Genomic DNA, 23,048 nt, shown 5'->3' on the forward strand with positions numbered 1-23,048 from the left:
ACAAACAAACCTGCAATACTATTGTCATTCTTATAGTCAGTACTCAATTGTTCACAAAAAAATGTGATTTAAGCTGAAAAGACATATGATTCAAACGCTCAGAAAGTTCTTTGTTCTATATTTTTTCTCTCGAATTTTTATGCAAAACGGTAACCTTTTACATTTTTATTTAATGTGTTATTGTTGAAGGTATAACGATGACGTATGGTTATTAACACATACTTCCTTTGGTTTCTTACGAAAACTAGTCCATTGACAACAAACATACCACATCATCTACTTTATATATTAAGTATTGTATAAATTACAACGTACTTTGGTGATCTTGCAAAATGATCGTAATCCCGAAAATCGTAAACATATTTTCTTATCTTAAAAGGGGACAAGAAGGGTTCCATTAACAGGCCAATAAATAAGATTACAGTTAATTTAATAAAAATTTAACAAAATAGGGGAATTTTTTATTGCGTAATAACATTAAACGGATTCAAAACAATGTCAATTTCAAGAAAGCAGGCAACAGTTAATTAGTCGATAACAGTACAGCATCAATGATCTTGAATATATGCCACTTTTAACTAAAATATAAAGGCACAGAACCAGGACATCGGAGCACAGAACCAGGACCGTTTTTCTTATCACCAGCACCGCGTCAGGACAATTCCGTTAAACGAACTTGCACGACTTTTGCAATATAATATTGTTGTAATATACTTTGCATGGTACTTATGACGCATCAGAGAAAAATTAAGCAACAAAACAGTCGTTTTATTGCCGTTCTGATACAATGTAAACAAACCCACCAGCACAGAATCAGGACCCACCAGCACCCGTCAGGACCGAATCACCAGCACAGTACGTTCTCTCGCAGGACAACCATACCCACCGTGAAATAAATTATTTTTAAACTAAACAAAGTTAAGAAGATATTATATTGGTCATGCAAATTAATCAATGAGTGATAGATTTTTCCTAGAAGAAAATTAAATGTCCAAGTGAATAAACTACACAGAGAACAATACAATGTAGCTATTGAATTGATTCAATGGGACAGGTTAACTTGAAAAGTTTAAATACCTTGGTCAAGAGCAGACGACTCTGGTAAACTTTCATTTGGTTTGCAATAACATAATTATAGATTTAATGGGTCTCGCAGTTCTAAATCAACTTTTTCCCCCCAATATATATAGGATTTTGCTATTTTTTCTATGATTAAGGTTCCACTAAAGTTAAAATATAGGACACTTCATAAACATCTAAACTTTGCCTGTATTTTTCAACCTATAATGAATAAAGTCATAAACTATGAGAACATATGTTCATTTAAACATACTTTACATATACACATTGTGTAAATTGTAAATAAACTTGAAATTGTTATGTTGTGGCCAAACGGGTTCTTGGGGTGAACACTAAATTTTCAAAAAAATCTGCAGGCCTGCAAAGACGACTTAATTTGCTTAAAATTGGTATGGATTAATACTGTTACATGTAATGCAGGGCATTCTAGATACCTTAAAGATGATTGTGGCTAAGTTTGAATTAATTTGGCCCAGTAGTTTCAGAGGAGAAGGTTTTTGTAAAAGATTACTAAGATTTATGAAAAATGGTTAAAGATTGACAATAAAGGGCAATAACTCCTAAAGGGGTCAACTGACCATTTTGGTCAGGTTGACTTATTTGTAAATCTGACTTTGCTGAACATTATTGCTGTTTACAGTTTATCTCTATCTCTAATAATATTCAAGATAATAACCAAAAACAGCAAAATTTCCTTTGGGCCAGGTGAGCTAAAAAGTCTGTATAACTGTGATTTTCAACAATTCATCAAAGTCCATAGGCTGTAATTTTGGCAAAAACTAGCTGAGCGGAACAAAACATAAACTTGATCTGTAACTCATCTTGATTAACTCACATGCCAAAAATCATCAAAATATTTGAAAGCGTTGAAAAAAATTATGTATAACTGTTTTTCAACAATTTATCAAAGTCCAAAGCCCATAATTTCGGTAAATATAAGGGGAGCGGAACAAAAACATGGTTATTATCTTACATACTAAAAATCAGTCCAATATCTGAAGGCGTTTAGAAAAAAAGTCTGCATAACTGTGATTTTCAACAATTTATCAAAGTCAAAAGGCCAATAATTCGTTAAAAATTAGCGGAGCGGAACTAAACTTAAAACTTGATCTGTAACTCACCATGGTTAACTTACATACCAAAAATCAGACCAATATCTGAAGGCATTTAGAAAAAAACTCTGTATAATGGTTTGTTGCGGGATGACGGAATTACAGAATTTTGGAAAAGGGTAAAACTATATATGCGCTGACAACTTCATTGCAGGGCCATAAAAATATAGGTCACTGATGAGTTAAAAAAGATATTTCAATTTAAATGTAAAAAATGACATTTTGGCACCAAAGGGAGATAATTTGGAGCTTTTTCAATGATATTAACATTTTAAAAGTCATCTGTGGCCAAACAGAATCGATATGTCTGGGTGGTTTTTGTATTTTATCATAAAGTAATAACAAAGAGTGTTATAAATAAAATTTGTTATGAAAAAACAAATGTTTAATTTTTTGCTGAAATTTTTGTACCTGCGAGCCTCCATAAGTAGATATTAGAGTCTAATATCTACTTATGGAGGCTCGCAGGTACAAAAATTTCAGCAAAAAATTAAACATTTGTTTTTTCATAACAAATTTTATTTATAATTAGACTTGTGCATTTGGGATTTTTGGCTCACAGTGACTGTGAGGAACTTATAGATTTTGTCTGATTTTGTGTGTTTTTGTACTTCGTGCCCTTTCAAACAGATTTTTAGAGTAAATATTTGATGCTGTTATACCCACATCCCAAAGTTTTCGCGGAAAATTGATGGCTCACAAATAAAACATTATTAAAGTGCTTCGCTATGTCAGAAGTTTGAAATTCAGTGGTTTTATTGGTTATTGTTTAAGTAAAAATAAGGCTATTAGTTTTCTCTTCAATTGTATTTTGTCATAGATCACAGGGCCTTTTATAGCTCCTGACACATTTGGAGTTTTTAAAGGCAGTACTGTGAGCTGTGTATATATGGTAAATGTGTATTTTGACATGTCACATATACATTGTATACTAGCCCTTTCCTCCATTGAAATTGTTTTTTTTCATAATTGATTTGCATAGGATTTTTCAATAAAATGCTGTAAATATGCTTTAAAGTATTAATGCATTGCGAAAAACAAATATTTCATAAAATAAATTTAAGTTGGATATTCCTATGATATATATTCCTTTTCATATTGGATACACATTTTATTAAGTCTACTGCAGGCACTTTGTAGTCAAAGCTTTTCAACTGCAGTACTACACAGGCGTCAAAAGGCATCATTATGGAGTAAAGGGGGTGGCGTCAAAAAGCGTCATTATGGAGGAAAGGGTTAAGAGCATGTTATCTATTATTTTTTTTGTTGGTGTAAATAACATATTTCTAAACAGTATTAAAATTTAAATTTTAATAATTAAGTTACCAAAGAAAATCCTGAGGGCTTCAATTGCTGCTAGGAGGAAAACCAGTATGACTTCAGCAGGCAACACATTTTCAGCATAAGGTAATGTTTCTCCTGCAAGAAATTACCAATTTCTATATATTGATTATTGTTATTATTTGTATAATGAATAAATTTGTAATAAATAGTCCTTTTAAGGTAAACAGACACATTGATTTTCTTTTTTAAGTTCCATATACATTTTACTGATCTGATCATCTGATTAAACATAATGTATTCAACATAATGTATTCAACAAGCAAAATAGGAATATAACTACATGTACCATCCAAACCATGTTTTGTACAAGTAACATATATGCATGTACAAAATGTATCAAAAGGTTTTAAAATAAAAAAAAACATTATGGAAGCTATAAAATTAAAGGATATTTTTACATTAAAAAAGAATCAATGGTAGAGTACTAGACTAATAATGCTGATCTCTAAATAAACTTAAAAACAATCTAAACTGCTATAAGATTCAATAATCAACACTTACCTTTAAATATGAAAATGAGTATTTCACAAATGAAAAAGAATCCAAAGTACCATCCATTCAAATACAGTAAAACTTGGTAGGGTAGTGAAGATCTCTTGAATCTGTTAAGGATTCATAATACTTCTAGAATAGTTTTTGATGACATCTTAAAACATTATGGAACTTCTTCATACATACATGACATATACATGTGTACTGAGCAATCACTTTTTTATATATATTAAAGGAGCATGTTTTACTCATCTAATACATGTATCTAAACATTATATTATCAATTTAAGAAAATCTAGGCCTCTCTTATTATAATATATTTATATATATATGTGTGTGTGTTTAACATACATGTAATTTCATAAATTCAACCCAACATAATGAACATTTACTTTCTTGAAGATCTGAGAATTTTTGTACCTTTATAAAAAAATTTTTTTTTAAAAAAAGTAGCCACATGCAACTAATTGACACTATTTTCCTACTGCCGTAGTTCTATAGTTGAGTAGCTGTGGGAGTAACTTGATTCCATTTTAATATTATTGATAGTTCTATAGTTGAGTAGCTGTGGGAGTAACTTGATTCCATTTTAATATTATTGATAGTTCTATAGTTGAGTAGCTGTGGGAGTAACTTGATTCCATTTTAATATTATTGATAGTTCTATAGTTGAGTAGCTGTGGGAGTAACTTGATTCCATTTTAATATTATTGATAGTTCTATAGTTGAGTAGCTGTGGGAGTAACTTGATTCCATTTTAATATTATTGATAGTTCTATAGTTGAGTAGCTGTGGGAGTAACTTGATTCCATTTTAATATTATTGATAGTTCTATAGTTGAGTAGCTGTGGGAGTAACTTGATTCCATTTGAGTAGCTGTGGGAGTATAAACTTGATTCAATTTTATTGCATTGATAAATGTGTACCAGTATTTAAAAAAAATGTATGAAATATATCTATTTCAAGATCAAGGGAAAACAGGCAAAGTTATTCCGTAAACATGGTAAACAATGTAAAGTATTGATAAAACAAGAATGTAACCTAAGTACACTGATGCCCCACTGGCACTATCATTTTCCATGTTCCATGGACCGTGAAATTGGGGTCAAAAGTCTAATTTGACTTTAAAATTAGAAATATTATATCACAAGCATCAAGTGTACTAAGTTTCAAGTTGATTGGACTTCAGCTTCATCAAAAGCTACCTTGACCAAAAACTTTAACCTGAAACTGGTACTTTCATTTTCTATGTTCAATGGACCATGAAATTGGGGTCAAAAGTCTGATTTGGCTTTAAAATTAGAAAGATCATATCATATTAAGAAACATGTGTACTACTGTGGATTCATTATTATTCGTCAGATACCAATTTTCATGGTTTTCGAGGTTACAAATGAACAACAAATTCAAATGTTTAACGAATCACACATTTTCTATAGGCTAAATGTATGCCTTAGCCTGAAGCAGGACAGACGAACAAACAGAGACTAAAAAACATAATGCCATCATAGGTGGGGCATAAAAATTAAGAATCTAAATACACGGTTAGATTCGGCATATCAAAGAACCCCAATAATTCAAATTTTGATGAAATCAAACAAAGTTTAATTGTGAACCCTTTGGCCCCTAATTCCTAAAGTGTTGGGACCAAAACCCCCAAAATCAATCCCAACTTTCCTTTGTGGTTGTAAACCTTGTGTTAATTTTTTTTTGATTTCTATTTACTATTATCTATTATCTGGAAATCATGTGTCTACATGCAACAATGACTACACAGACAACAAAAATGTGATACATGTACCAATAAAGGACTATAAAAAAATATTTTGTGGTCGGATAAAAAGAAAAAGAAATAGGGGCTGCTTCATTTGTTCTAGGTCGGGCTATGCCCAGTTCACCCTATCACATGACCGGGATAGATATGGCTGAAAATAAAACGAGTGAAACCAGCTGATTTAAAGATGGCGACAGAATTAAGTTCAAATTTATACTATTTTGCTTTCTTAGCTATGGAATATAAAAGATGAACCTATTAACAATAAATATATATTTTTAAGATGCAATATTTTTTTCTGAGGCCTTATTCATCATAAAAACGTTTCTCAGAGATAATTTAATAAATTTGAAAATAAAATACTGCATGGCAATTTAATATCCTCATATTAAAACAATGCAGTATCATGTAATATACTAGTCTGTTGACAATAATTAATCTTCACCTTTTAAATTCCAATAATTTATCTTAAATTACGCTTCCCGCCATACTTTTATGACTGACCGGCTGATTGCTTGCTGGGGTAATTGTAATTGTAATCGTTAATCAGCTGTAATTGATTACAATTCTTCAAGTAATCATTGTAATCATTAATCAGCCAAAAATCTGATTACATGTAATTTAATTTAATCAATTACTTTTCAAAATACCCTGTAATCCTGATTACTTTATGATTACATTCTGATTACAATGAAAAAAATCTTTCACTTTGTTTATGGTCAATAAAGGAAACTTTTTGTTATTCTTATTCAATTTATATTGAACATTTTAAGACAGTTTGGTTTCCTTCATTTTTTATAAAACATGACATTTGGTTTGTATACTTCAGTAAAAAATAAACTGTTACAGTATTGAAAAGTCATCAATAGCCTAAGAAGAGACATACATTCTGGCCTTAGTAAAAGATATAGTACCTATATTCACAATTTAAAGATGAATATATATATATTTGATAATAACTGTTATAGTCAAGTAATACTTTTCTTTAATCCTTAATTAAAATCTTGTTAATGTTGTGATTTTTGTCAACTTTGAATTGACAGGTAGGAAACAAATTAAGGTTTGTTTTTATTGCAATTACCAACTGAATATAGCTGTAGGACAATATATGGGTCATTTTCAAAAAATGTCGAATTTTGAAATTGAAAAAAATATTAAAAGTTACTTATTCAAACAACCCTCTACATAAGCAAATCAAAACAAACATTACTTTAAGAACAACATATTAAAAGATGCAATCTTAATGATGTCATACAAGAGTATGTTGAAACATTTTTTGATCGGTGGTACATTATTTTGTCTATCCTGTTACCATTTTCAAAAGACATTTTGGGTTATTAAGAAAAGGTTTAGATAAAATGTTAAGCTTGTTTTACCTAGACAATTAGATGGTTTTCAAGAGAATAAACTTCTATATATATTCATTCTGTAATATGATAGATTATTTGCCAATTTTCCAGGTTGTACTGAAAAATGCCTCTAAAAATTGGTTTTCAAAGGTTGTAAAAATTACCACCAGTAATGCAAGTCTAAGATAGCAATTTATATTGTTCGGCATTTTTTCACCCTTTCAAATAAACCCAACATCAAGTAAATCCCTCATAAGTTAGTTTACTTTTCTCTATATTTCATTGGTAACAGGAACGTACGTTTCTGATATATTACTATATAAAAGTCTATCCTGTTACCTTTTTGTCTATCCTGTTACCGATATCAGTATTGCACCTGCGAATGCTTAATTGGGAAGATTAAGACGTTATAACCTTAAGATGACTTCAAACAACGAAATATTTCATTCGTTTTGCACCTATATGTTAAGATAAAGAAATTAACGACGTTTTTGTCTACAATTGTCTATCCTGTTACTGTAACCATAGCAACCATAGTAACATGATAGACATAACAGGATAGACAAATTTCTTCGTTTTGATAGCTGTTGTGAAATAACTACTCCCTTTGGTGAAGTGATTATGTTTTTCTATTGTGAATTTGGTTTCCAAGTTGGAAATTCCAACACGTTATTGCACTTTTTACAAGTATACTGTTGGTGTATTTAATCAAAATTGGTGGTAACAGCATAGACATGAAAAAAAGTACGCTATATTTTTTTCACTAAATGTCTTGAAATTTCTTTTCTCTACACTGTCGTTCAAGAAACGAGGCGTTTTAAATGTAAAGATTACTTTGTACTTTTGAGATCAACACACTGATTCAATATGCATAGGGAGAATAATTTAACGGCTGATTTAAGTAGCGGTAACAGGAAAGACATACACCTCCTGTACGCAGATTCGATTTAGTTTGTAGATAAAATGTTACATACAATGATATAGAAGCTACGATTTTTCGTTAAAGTAATATTTAACGTTCTTCAAAAGTCCCTTTTGCAGATATCAAGCCGATCAGAAAATCGCAAAAAAATCATTTGAAATGTGATTTTCTGACACTGTACGCAGACAAATACCCCCAAAATGGGTCTTAAATGCAGTTTAATCTTATCAAAGTAGATGTAAGGTGTGTTTATTATCAATGTTCTGAATCACAAATCTGACAAGCTTTCATTTAAACCATTACAACTGAAATTTCCATTAGGGAGCTACCATTTGATTTTTATGGGGGGGGGCTAGGATGAAAAATTTTGTCCTGCTTTTTTTTTTAGCTGTAATCTCTGTCCTGCCTTTTTATTTTTCACTCTGTTCAGTCCTGCCTTTTTTTTTTAGTTTAATCTGACTTTTTTTTTTACCTTAATCGTCGTCCTGACTATTTTTTTTTGCAAGTGTCTCATCCTGCCTTTTTTTTTTACTCAAAACTCCTGTCCTGCCTATTTTTTTCAAATTTCATCCTAGCCCCCCATAAAAATCAAATGGTAGCTCCCTTAGAAATAAAAAAGTTAGCATGGGTGTACTGAAAATTCGACATTTTTTGAAAACGACCCATATATGGTAAAAGATAAATCAGATAAGTGATAACTTATCCAATTAGCACAAAATTAATTAAAAGTTGGACAAATATCTTGTTTAAAATAAGCAAATTTTTGTATGTACATGTATTTGGACTGGACATGTAAAATGCAATGATTTTTAGCACTTGTATTTTGTTTACAATTTGATTAAACTGGTACAATTTCATCCATATTTTAACTCCCATAAACTACCTTGAAAAAGTCTAGAATATGTTAGAAGACAAACAGCAAATGCTTTTTATAAAGCTATATTCAATTGAAGTCAAAATAATTTAGAGATTAATGATGATAAAGTGCAATGGGTCATAACCAGTGACACAATGTTCATGTATGTATGAAGTGAACTTTTGAGGTTTATTAAATAGATGAAGTTTGAAGTTATCATTTTATAATATAGCAAACACAATGCTTTCGAAAAAATGCTATAGTTATATATTAAACGTTTATTCATTCACATCATGCAAACTGTTTTTTTTTTTTTAATTCATTGTAATCAGATGTAATCATGATTACTTTGCCAATGTAATCATTAATTTAATCAGACACTTTCAGAAATGATGTAATCATTAATTTAATTTAATCGTACAAATGACAAAGTAATTGTAATTTAATCAATTACATTGAAAGTAATCGGACCCATCTCTGCTGGTGAGTGAAGACCAGCGAGGGCAATGTATGCCTATTTGCGCTGGTGGCTGACTTTACAGCAAATGAAGCTACTGTGCCTATACCGGAAGCGTCAACCAGGCTAACCCCCGTTAAGTCGCTGTGGCAAATGAAGTACTACCATAGTCAATATATTATATGACTTTTCATCTTGAAAGGATACAATTAACTGTATTCTCCCTGAAAAAAAAGGAAAATATTAGTTATTACAATAATAATTTTATATAAATATGAGCATATGCTTTGAATATTCTAAATGTATTATTGCGAACCCTATCATTCTTTTCCACAGATTCACCTGATAAACCTAACTGCGGCCAAGCTTCGCAAACAGTCGTGCGACATAATCAGTCAAACAAACTTTATTAGATTAATTCTCTAAGGAACAATCGTTTTCATTGGTCAATACAAACCTTCAACCTCACACCTGCGAAAATAGAACACACATAACGTTGAATGGACTGATTAATATTCATGTAGCTGGTAAAGGTAGTTTAAAGCTTCCATCCTCGTATTCGCATACATTAATTCTAGCTTTTATAAATGTGCATGTGAAATTCATTTGTTTTATAATTTTCTGCAATTGGTAATAAAGTTTAAACTTTAAAAATCTTAACAGTTAAAATATTCAATTCAAATGTCTCCTCTAAGTCAAGGGACAACATCAAAAGTTCAATATAGGATAAAAAAAACCTCATTCACATATTTTTTCATTGACTCCCCCAAGTTGCTTCTCCTGCCTTTTCTTTTACTCAATTGACAGGATTAATTAACGTTGAACTTGAAAAATGAATCAAACACTTTTTATATTCTTTGCCAAGTTTTAGGTATTCTATCTATAATAATATTCAAGATAATAACCAAAAACAGTAAAAATTTCCTTAAAATTACCAATTCAGGGGCAGCAACCCAACAACTGGTTGTCAGATTCATCTGAAAATTTCAGGGCAGATAGATCTGGACCTGATAAACAATTTAACCGTGTGTCAAATTTGCTCTAAATGCTTTGGTTTTTGAGTTATAAGCCAAAAACTGCATTTTACCACTATGTTCTAGTTTTAGCCATGGCCTTCGGACCAGGTGAGCTTAAAAAAGAGAGATTTGTTAACTTGGGATACACACAGAAACGTAGACAAAAAATTAGCAGTGCCTTTTCTTATCATAAAAAGCGCCCTGCCCTCCACTGGCACCCTGCCCCTTTTGATTTCTAGCTTGAGCACTGGGAGGTCTTCAGAGGTCAACGTAATAGTAAATTAAATGGCATCAAGACTAAAATAAACACGAATTGATTTTACATATTATCGATCCCATGCCCTGCAAACTAAAGACTAATTGGGATAAATGTTTTACATGGTTATAAATCAAATATGAAAATTTAGTGAACAGGAATTTGACAGCTAGTGGTCCTCTACATCTTGGAGAAAAAGAAAAAAAAAATTGGCCTGTAAATTCCTGATTGGTATTAGTCCAGTCAAACTAAGATTTAACCTCAAACTAATTGCAACTGAAAGTGTTTTAGTTCTAATCTATATCATTATGCCCTTTATATACACAGAAAAAAGTCCCATAAAATCTGACTTGAGGAAAATTTAAAATCAGCATTTTTAATTTCCTATGGAAATTAACATTGGAAGGGGAGATAACTCTTGCAAAAATGAGTTTTTTGTTTGTCAGTTTTTGTTTGTTTTTCTTGAAATTAATGTAAAGTATGATACTTGGATGGGGTTTTAAGTTTGTATTTGACTAAACTATATAATCTTCTGCTCATGAAATGTACAAAACCAAAATGTTATGGGTAGTTTAATTTTTTTCATGCATTTTAAATTTTCATTAAAGAAATTGCAAATTTGAAGCTTTGCGACTATTTTGAAAAAATAAAGTGAAAATTTGGTATTGTTTATATCTGTATCTTATATTTTTTCAGCAACCTACTTATTCAAAGAAACTTTAAACCACAAAAAGAAGAATACATGCTTAATTATTTTTATTAAATTTGAGATTCTTTACCTTGACATGTTGAAAAATTCAATAAATGGTCAACTATTGAATTACAAAATCTAGATTATAGCTTGATAAAAGTTATGAAAACACCTGTAGAGTTGTTTGATATACTCTAAAGATAGCTAAAACATCAAGAATCAATACATTCTGATGAATACAAGCGGTAAAGTTATAATTTTGTATCAATTTTTATTGATATTTCTGCCTTTTTTGCAAGAGTTATTTCCCTTGTCAATGCAAATTTTAAATGGTGAATTTTTTAGTTTTCCTCCAGTTAGATTTTATGGGACTTTTTTCTGTGAATATTTGGGGTGTAATGCTAAAGATTAAAACTTAAAAATCTTCTGTTGCAATAGACCACTTTCGAGTTCATCCGTCACCGTCAAAAACTCGTCAATTATACACGCCTTTATGACGTCATTTACCAGATAGAGGGGCTCGCCTGTATCCCTGCACTATTTACGTTCTTCAAGCGTCTTAGTGATCGTCTTTGTGCAGGATAAACTAGAAATAATGGTTGCTCTGTAGGTACTTACTGACATTTCCCTAATGACAGCAGTGTTGATTGTCAATTTTGAGAATTCAATTTGCCGAATAATTCGTACAATATAGAATTATAGTTTTCAAACCACTCGCTCAACATTGGAAGGAAGTGACGACGCCCCTAAACGCACAAATGACGATGATAAAGGCGCGTATAATTGACGAGTTTTTTCCGGTGACGGATGAACTCGAAAGTGGTCTCTTACTTTTAGGTTAGGGTCAAATTTATTTTAGATTGACTGGACTATATGTGCAATTACCCCTTACAAATGCCCTAAATGTATCAAAACTATCGTAAAGTGGTTTTTCTAAAACTACATATGTTATAAGAAAGACGTCTAAACTGTATGAATTTGTATTGATGACTAAAGTACAAGATAACGTCATAAGAACACGACGTTGGATATACAATAAAGCCGCGTTACGTTATCGATGTCTTCTGTGCGTGATTTTCAACAAAACCCTTTTACTTATGGTATTGAACTTTGAGGTACATTTTGTAAAATTTCAGAGCAATCAAAATATTTATACACAAGTTGTATTTATATAAGGACAATAGTCAGGAAACTCAAAAAGTTGAGGACCACCTCTTGGCCGTGCAGGATTTTCTCGCTGTGTCATGTGTGTTGAAGACTAATTGGTGCCCTTCAGCTGTTACATGTATCTGCTCTTTGGTTGGGTTATTGACTCTTTGACATATTCCCACCTTCCATTCTCAATTTCATTGTTTTGGGCCCTGTTTTGGCTCCTTATTCCTAAAGGTGTAATACCACCAAATCATGGTACGTCACATCCGGTTGCATACGAAAGTAGGTCTAAAAAAATATTCCCTTGAATTTGACCGTTGTAGGTAATTAATCCTACATTTTATTGCAGTAAAACTATTTCTGTGTCATACACATATGTCTTGGGTATTTCAAAACACCATTATTTTTTATTTGTGATTTCTATAGAAAATTTTGTAATCTTGAGGTTACATGGTGACTAAACCTTGTACACAGATAGAATAAGGGGAGAAATTTGATTGGTTAACTTCCAATGATGGTTATTTTCTTATATGCAATGAAATGTTATGTGAAAATTTTTCTATAGAACTGGACAGGATAAAACTTTACTCATGCCAAGTATTTCTTTATTTGAAACAAAGATAAATTCTGCACAATTTTTTGAGAAGCGCAAATTTAACAAAGACTAATAGGGGAAAATCAATGGTGGTATTACACTCAAACAGTCATGACAGTTGGGACCAACACTCCCAAAATCAATGATCCCAACCTTTCTTTTGTGGTATTAAACCTTTTCAAGTTTTTGATATTCTTTTGTGGTATTAAACCTTTTCAAAAGTTTTTGATAAATTTCATAGAGATCCATAACATAAGTTAATGTTAGGAAGCTGATGACAATAAAGCTGGCAATTTCGACCTCATAGAAATGCACCTTATTGATATTTGGAAATCTGTTTGGTTGACCAAGAGAATCTGCCCCGCTTTAACTATTGACAATGACTTTTCCTTTGTGGTGTCAAATATTTTGTATTATGACATCCAAATTTTTGGGAAACCTTTGAGATGGGTATCGAGATCGTTCGCCCTGATTACATTTTCGCCCTAGGTTCGTTGGCACTGAGTTTGTTCACCCTGGTAATCCGTTCGCCCTGGGTTTGTTAGCCCTAGTTTGATATATTTGGTATATATGATAGTGAATAACAAGTGATCAATGTACATGCAGCAGTCTGACTGTGTTTTTTGTATTTGTTTTGCTAATAGTAATTCAATTTAGTGCTTTCAAATATTCGTTTAGGAAATACATGTGTGCGAAGTGCAGTTCGGAATTGATCTTGTTATAAAAACTGTAACTGAATATTGTTTAAATGTATCAATAAAGTTAAATATATAAATAACTTAGTCTTTTGTTTTTTCATGTCAAATACTTTTTAGTCTTTGAATTCACAGAAACTTATCCTTGTAGCAGCAAGACAACATAATAACTTAGTCTTCTGTTGTTAGACATTTAAAAATACAATAAAAAAAAGAAATTAGTATGGCGTTCATTATCACTGAACTAGTATATACTTGTTTAGGGGCCAGCTGAAGGACACCCCCAGGTGCGGGAATTTCTCGTTACATTGAAGACCTGTTGGTGACCTTCCGCTGTTGTTTTTTCTATGGTCAGGTCGTTGTCTCTTTGGTACATTCCCCATTTCCATTCCCAATTTTATAATGTATTGCTGAAATTCCGAGACACTTATTTCCCAATAGCAGCAACACGTAATACATCATAAATAAATATTCGGTGAAAAAATCATTTAAACAGACTTCAACACATGCTATTACATACAAATAATTTAGGCTGTGTTCACACCAAACGCTGTGTACAGTAAACATGTTTACATTTGGTTTAATGTAATGCACACTAGTTTCACATTGAATTTGTTCACATCTATACACCTTGTTTAGCTACATGTACATAAGTTTTGTTCACACTTGTAAACTATATGTCATTTAAATGTTCATTACGTAGATCAGAATTCAAATTTTCGAACAACTTTTCTAGCAGTTAGGGAACGACCATTTGACTTAAAAAAGGGGGGTGATTTTACCACAATTTGATTTTTTAAAAATCGGGTCATACAGATGATTAGAATGAACGAATGTTCTGAATCCAAAGTTTGCCCATACATTATAGTGCCAAATATTGAATTGGTACCATAGAAAAAATAAATAAATACAAACTTTCGCCCGAGAAAAAAATCTGACTCAGATGTCTCGATTACACATTAAATATGTACATGTAGGCTGCATCAGCTAATATTAAGTTGGTAGTGAGCCGTTTCTCACAAGGACCTTAGTAAAATTTAATCAACTTTTAATTTGAAATGTTACTTTAATTGATTACTCAGATATGAATTGAACAATATAAAAAGAACATTATTTACAAATGACCGTTTATACTACAGTAAAATCCAAACATTATAGCGCACCGCGCGAATGAGCACTTCTCTTTCAAATCTCACCACTTCTCCCTATCAGTTTCAAAAAGAGAAGTCACTTCTCCCTATAATTCTGAAGTAGTGTGAGCCCTGGGCATCAGCTTGCTTACAGACCAGACGAAGAAATAGAGTTGTGATGTTAAGGATCACTACATATCTATCTTTTTTCTGTTTGTTTCAAATGGTATTTTTTCTCCAAGGAGTATTTAGGCAGCACCCATTTGATTTTCTGGGGGGGCAATGGATTTTTTTCTGGACATTTTTTTTTCGCCTTTGGCGAAAGACAATCTATTTTGCCGACAAGTCCAAAACATTTTTTTTCATAAAATATAGTGGCAGCTCAGGGTGAAACAAACAATTTTTTTTTTCTCAGGGTCAAAAACAAATCATTTTTTTCTCCAAAAACTGGAAACAAACTTTTTTTCCAAAAAGAATCCATAGCCACCCCCCCCCCCCCCCCTCGAAAATCAAGTGGTTGCTGCCTTAGCAAAAGGAGGGGGTTATGGTTTTTTCTAACTGTATTTTAACGGACTTAAGATACTACACAAACAAACAATTAGCATCACCTTTTTTCAGTAATGCATTTATGAGTGAATCGTTGATTGAGTAAAGACCAGTGGCAAATATTTCTGTCAGTGTGTATGTCAAGTAGATTCGGGAAGACCTTTTCAAATGAATTATGTGTTTGGCAATGATGATGGATGAGTCTTGTTTGTCTTGATAAGGGGTTAATAAGGCTACGTAATTTTTTTATAACAAATAAATATATCAAGTTTAGACAAATATTTCTTCAAAGAACTTTATTAAAGGGAAAATTCGCGATTTTTTACTTATGGTTTAAATATGTTCATTATGACAAAATATGTATATTCACAAAGTTTTATCGCTATATGTCCAGTAATAAAGGAGAAATTCAATAATTAATGAAAAATTATTTACTACTTCCTGTAGGTCGTGACGTTTTCTCCTGGTTTTTGCATGCCAGGATTTAAAATACAATCAGTAAAAGTCTTGGTTTTTAATGATATTTAAACGTAATCGTAAGCGCGCCGATGACTTATGGTTTATCTAATAAACATCCGAAAATAAGAAGATAAGACGCACAGACGTGCAATTGAACACATTCATGAGATAAATTTTCTATGTTAAACGTATATATTCGAATTATTTTTGTAGACAACCAAAAAAGTTATAAATTTATTAATTAATGCATTTTGGGACTGATATATGAGGTGAACAAATTAAAGTACAATAATCTGTAAAGACAATATGTTGGTGTACTCTTATTGACCTTTTACTATCTCTGCTATGACTAGATTTATATGATGTGTGTATTCACGGTTCTGTGGCAAATTGAATACTCGTAGATGGCTTGTTGAAGGGTAAATTGTTATTTGCACTTCGGTATTTAACCACGCCTCTAGGGCACACCTTGCCAGGTGTGACTGTCTATTCGGATCAGTGGATTATAAAACAAGGGAGCATTCAATATACAAATCTATAATACTAATTCAAGTTTGTGACAAATAAAAATAGATCGCCGTGGAATTATTTAATTATATTTGCTGTATCATTTATTTCAATTCAAATAAATTAATTTACTAAGTAATAAACAATTTTCGGTTAAAGACGGGAAACTTAATTCATGTGTCAGAATGAAATGATATACACCTCTTGTCCTTGATTTATGTCTCATTAAAAAGGGGAAATTAGAAATAGCTTTACCAAAGCATTTGATTTTCTTTATTAGGCAAAAAATGTACGAGAACACTTACATTTAGACTTTTGAAAGCCATATGTATTAATAGATATCTGAAACTATCTGAAGATAAGTAGATAACTCTACCGAAGCGGAGTATAATATGTACGAACAAAGAAAAAAATTGTTTATAAATCTTTGCACATTTATGATTAATTATTGTTATCTATTACTCATTCAATTACTTAATTGGTACCTAAAATATGTCTACCGCTTGGCATTAAACTCGGTGTAGTTATTACATATACTAGATTATATTATTTGGATGAGGATTTGAGCTATCCTATAAAACACATTTATTAGTTAACTACATTCGAGACCAAAGGATATTAACTTAAATGATTCAATTAACTTTACTCACATATTACTTATATTTCTATCTTATGATTTTTGCGTGCTTGTTTTTATAGAACAGTTTATATATATGGTCCAAAAATTTATCATAAAATCATAACTAAAAATGTCTTGTTCGGAGAATGATAGTACTATAACAGTGGTTCCAGTCAGTCAAAAGAGTCAGATTTTGACAAGTATGGTCATTAGAGGCAGAGTATACCGAAGAAGAGCTCCATGAAATGGAAGCTGCAGAAAGTTCCCGAAATCAAGATATCCTTAGCAACCATCGCTAGTTTTTAAAACACAGATTGGTGTTCGTGTACTAAATGCATACTTATGCCGTTATTAACGGAATGTCTTTGTTGCCACGAATTTACTCTCTTTGATGGTAATATTGAATTGGGTGAATGCATTAGTAACAGCATCGATTTCAGAACAGTTTGTCTGAACCCGGTTGTTCTTGAAACTAACTATATAAGTTTTTTTAAGTACAATCGTATTCATATTATACATGTTAAATGAATGAACACATATTAAACCTATCTGTTTATTGTTTTCCGCCCATGTCTACTCATCGCCAGAAATAAAGTTTGTCGCACGAAAAAATGGTGTTAATTCCAGAGTCAAAATTTAAAGAACTTATTTTCCATGTTTTCTGGTATTGTTCGAAAGAGAATTGACCTAACAGAAGAATTACTATCTTAGGCTGTCAGTAACACATGTAGAGCAGTGGGTCGTTGTTGGACATGTAAATCTAATAAAGTGTATCATCTGTTAAATTTGCAGGTCACTGAAAGGGGAAGTTCCATACGGATGTAGGTTTTGAGATTGATTTTTTTATATCCAGTGACACATTTTACATGCGTATTCTTGAACGTTTGATACATCATTTACTCTCAAATTGCAAAAAACGAAAACTTCCACTTGTATTTATAGTATTTGTTGAAATAGTCCTCGTCTCACAACGTATAATACTCTATCTATTTGATCAACAATGTTCAAAAGACAAAAGACAACGAATTTTATGTCATCCTTTCCTATTTTTGAATGTAACTTATAAGGCTGTTCAACTGGCAAGAATACCGCTAAATCGGACAAGCAGTTTATTCTTTAAATTGCTATCATATCAAGGCAAGAAAGAAAATAAATCCCGAAATTGATTTGAAACTTTAATACTCAATAGTTTTCCTAGAAAATACTCACACCCCTTTGGGATTATTAGTGTACGTCCAGTTGCATATATTTTACATGAATGTCGGAACAATTGTAATCAATTGTGATGATGACGAATTTCTTCCTTTATTCGAGAACAATTTAATTGATATATAAAACTGAGATTTTACTATGTTCATAACTTCGATGAACCAAAGCAAGATATATATCGACATGTATTTAAATCAAACTGGTTCTCTTCTTCTTTTTCTTTTGGTATACAATATAGTCTGATACATGTATATATTTTAAATTGCACTATAGTTCCGTAACTTTATTTCTATCCAGGCGTATAAGCTAACATCGACAAGTGCGTACATTTTTTAAATCAATATTTTTGGTATGTTCCAGTCTGTCCTTTACTATTGACAAATTATATTTTCCCAAATTAACTCTCGGAAAAAATATGTATATAGATTTTTATTTCTTCAAATCTTTTTTTTTTTGGTGGTATTTTTTATATTTTCATAAATAATATTCTTTACACCAGAAATGTTATTTATAAACAAGCGTACGAGTTAATTTATTGGCATCATATCACTTTCGGACACACAAGACAGATCTGATATGTATTATACACCTGATAGTTCAAAATGGAAAGTTATAAGTCTGCCGTGTACACTGATCAATACCTACAGAAGTGAAACGATGCATGAACTTGCAAGCCCGACAGGAAATTGCTTGAATACCTGGACGTGTCAACTGAGTCCTCACACCCCTCACAATACCTTTGGGAGTAATACCTTTAGCGATGCTGGTGATCAGATGAGGAAAGATCCGAATTTATTTGAATAAAGTTTATTACTTTAAAGAGTTATGAACGAATTAGATTTTTGAAAACAGTTTTCACGGAACACTTATTTATTATTTGAACTTTGACTTTTTAACTAATTCCAATATTAACAGTTTAAAAATAACAGATATATAATAATGGTCATTTAAAAAAAAATAAGAACATTGTCCGTATCAAGTTTATAGTTAGTCAGATAAAACAACTGTACGATTGACAAGATATCGACACGCAATTACGACTACATCGGTTACTGTAGTTTTGGTTCTTTGAGTTTTATAGACATATCGTGATTATAATCGTACAAGATGACAAAATGGCGGAGCGTAGAAAATTGATACTCAAAATTTAAAATCGATGTTGATCTCTTATCTAGCGGAATAAAACTTTAATATCTATAAATTTGAGCCTTTTTATACAGAATGGACATAATATCAATTTTTGATTTTTTTGCGAAGTTTCCCTTTAATAAGTGTTATAGGTATCAATTAGGTTTATGTAAACACGGCCTTAGTCTTCAGTTGTTTTACATTTAAAAATACAATGTAGTGCTGAAATTCACAAAAAACTAATTTCCTAGAAACGTAATTACATACAGATACTAACTTAGTTCTCAATACCTCAAGTCACAATGTCTTGTAGTCCTGAAAGTTACAGGAACTTATAACCTAGTAGCAGCTAGCTGTAGACGACATAACACATGTCATACATTGTAAATATTTGGCGAAATTGTAGACTGACTTCAACATATTCAATTCAATACACACAACACAACACTACATTGTATAATAAAAAAATATAAATCAGGGCGAACATACCTGGGGCGAACAGGTATCAGTGCAAACGGTCTCAGGGCAAAACGGAACTAGAGCGGACCGTAATCAGGGCAGACGGACCCAGATTCCTTTGAGATGACCAGTATTATACAGTATTCTGCATGTTATAGGCCAGTTAAGGGATACCGCTTTTCAGACATGACTTTCATTACCACGTGACAAAAATGTATGCATCGTCATTTCCATGTTGAGCAAATGGTAGAAAAAGTTTGATTATATACTGCACAAAATATTTGGGAAATTAGAATCTAATTAGATTGTCACCCTCGACATTCATAGAGTCAGACTTTGTTCCTTTTCACAGGTATTCCCTGCCTCATATTAAACCATCAAAGACATGTCATGAGGAAGAGTATAATGAGATTTGTTGTGTATTGCTACTAATATAAAACAACTTTAATCTATAAAATTAATATGAATGTAAAACTTGTTTGTGCATGACAGTGTCAGTGTCTCAGCTGAATGATTCAAATATACATAATACTGGTCACTAAATGAAATAATCTATGCTCTTCGAATTGTTTTGATAAAACAGTTAATTGAAAAATGCTATCTTAGATTTGTTAAGTTGTCTGTATAGTTTTGTGAAGCTGAAATACCTTTTGGTTTTGGTTGTTGTCCCGCGGTAGCCATTTTCAAACAAATTTCTATTTAAAAATAAATATCTTCACTCCGACCTCAGATCAAACCAATCGCGAATGTAAAAGGAAACAAATAGATTACGCCAGTTTAATTCAGTCTAAAAGTGATTAAAAGTGAAAATGAAAAATAAAATAAAGATATGTTCATTTTTTTTCTTCCAATGTAATTCTTGATTATGTGATAAGTAGATCTATCCTGGGAGATGCATTTATAAAAGTTTTCAAACTTGACTAGTTCCCGATTATACATCAAATGCATAAACGTAAGTAGAAAAAATCGTAACGCAAAGATCATTAAGGAATGACTGTCATATTTTTTCTGTCTACGAACAGAGACATATAATACATTGTATTATATGTCTCTGCTACGAAGAAATAACATAAAACATTTGATGCACATCGAATAAAGCGCCTAGCGGGGTTATTGAACAGTGTGCACCACATTTTTTATGTTATTTGAAATAGACAGCAAAAATACAGTCATTTCTTATAACTTAATTCTAAATTTCATTTTAAACCGTAGAAAACCATGAAAAAACGTTGATGACGTCACTAGCTGTCACATGACTAAATTGTGACAATAAAGACAATATTTTATTAGCACAAACACATTTACATCAAATGGTTATGGCATACAAAATTAAAACAATAAACTGACAATAGTTAAACTGAATTTGATTATAATTAATATATTAGAGTGACAGTGGTATTCACAGCGAAGAAGAAAAAGACTATAAATATCAACAGTTAACACATTATTAATGTTCACTGATGAACAATTAAAAAAAGAACACAAACAAAAATTAGGTTGCACGTTAAAAGAAATACATGTACAAGTTATACAGATGTTCTCAATAAAAAACAATCATTAATATACTTCGTGAGGGGGGATAGGAAGGGGTCCTGATCCCGAAATCCCGGACTTAAAAAAAAACGAAATCCCGAGGTCCCGAATTTAAATAAAGTAAATCTCGAAGTCCCGAAATCCGTAAAAAAGGATTCCCGTATCACGAAAGGGTCAATCCCGAAATCCCGAGCTTAAAAAGGCCCGACCCCGGAGTCCCGATAAAGGTCCTATACCCCCCTCATTAATGGTGATTTTTATAATGACTGGTAGTCTGCTATTTAAAAGTGCCGTCAAATGCTTCAGTGTTATAGTGAACTGCAATTTAATAAAATTGAAATCAAGATTTTTATTGATATTTTGTATATAGGTATCCCTCAATGATGTATAGCATGGACAGATTGAGAAGAAATGGTATTCATCCTCAATTTCTTGTCTGTTACTTGATAAGCAAATGCGTTTACTTCTATGATCAGTGTTGGTATAACACCCTCTTTCAATTGCTAGGGAATGGGCACTTAGTTTAAATTTACTGCAATGAAAACTGATCGGTCAGTTTGGAATTTACATATATCAATATATGGGGGCCTTTTTCTAATTCTTTTAGTATGACAAAAGATTTTTTTTTCCTCACATTTATTGATAGGACAATTCATAATTTGATAAGCCTGGTCATAGATTCTATGTTGGATAGTATTTGTGTGATATTTTAAATTAATAGTATCAAAAGTGAGATGACCAAAACCTAATGTATTTATAACCAGTCTTTTACAATGTTAAAATTGAGAATGGAAATGGGGAATGTGTCAAAGAGACAACAACACGACCAAATAAAAAAACAACAGCAGAAGGTCACAAACAGGTCTTCAATGTAGCGAGAAATTCCCGCAACCCATTTACTTGTTTTGTCTACATTAGTATATATTTTATGGACTAAAGTGTTAGGCGAGTTTACAATGTGGTTTTAGAAATTAAATAGCTGAAAGCTAAATTTTAAAGTACAAAGGGGTTCTGTTTGTCTCAGTTAAACAGGCTACATTTGTTGTTTTGCACTGTACTCCTAAAATTTCTTTAAAAATTGTGTCCACGGCGAATATGAACGCCCCACTCTATTTTTCTACCTTACTTTTAAATTTATATTTTTAGTACTGAGATCTGAAAACAATTCACTTTTACATGTATTTCACTAACCTTATTTAATTATGATATTAGTACAAATATAAATTTAAAAGTAACAACAACTACTGTGACATTTTTTCGTCCGGATATAATTTTGCTTTACAGTACACATTCATACATTTTATAATAATCCAATGCAGCACAAATTGAACGGTAAGGGGTTACGGTTATCATGTTCATAATTTTTTCATACATGATAATGATAAAACTATTAAAAACCGAAAATATCGAATACTAAATATACTCTCGAAAATGTTTATTTAATTTAGAACGTTTGTAAAAACTTGGTTCGATTTGCGTTTAATGACGCGAAATTTCTGAATAAGTTTTGAATGTTTGACCTGACTGAACATGTAAAAGTTCCGGGTTGGGGCAAATTTCATTCTTTTATTTTTGAAAAAAATTGTTGAAATGATAAAACTTAAAAAGTTAAAATCCACGGTGTCCATAAACTTAAAATATCACAACCCGAATGAGTGCCTGATCTT

The 23,048-nt window shown here is 31.5% G+C and overlaps 1 protein-coding gene across 1 annotated transcript in view; it reads right to left on the reverse strand.

The window, feature by feature from the left end:
- LOC134686985 (transmembrane protein 216-like) overlaps positions 1-20,619 on the reverse strand; it is a 29,535-nt gene extending 8,916 nt beyond the window's left edge. The window contains exons 1-4 of the mRNA XM_063546882.1: positions 20,496-20,619; positions 9,594-9,610; positions 4,038-4,131; positions 3,519-3,611 (exon numbers count right to left, since the gene is read on the reverse strand). Of these exons, the coding sequence (XP_063402952.1) occupies positions 3,519-3,611; positions 4,038-4,131; positions 9,594-9,610; positions 20,496-20,529 (238 nt within the window). The 5' untranslated portion in view covers positions 20,530-20,619. The remainder of the gene's footprint in view (positions 1-3,518; positions 3,612-4,037; positions 4,132-9,593; positions 9,611-20,495) is intronic.
- Between the last annotated feature and the right edge of the window lie 2,429 nt (positions 20,620-23,048).

Source organism: Mytilus trossulus, chromosome 10 (assembly GCF_036588685.1).
Source record: "Mytilus trossulus isolate FHL-02 chromosome 10, PNRI_Mtr1.1.1.hap1, whole genome shotgun sequence".
Classification (NCBI taxonomy): domain Eukaryota; kingdom Metazoa; phylum Mollusca; class Bivalvia; order Mytilida; family Mytilidae; genus Mytilus; species Mytilus trossulus.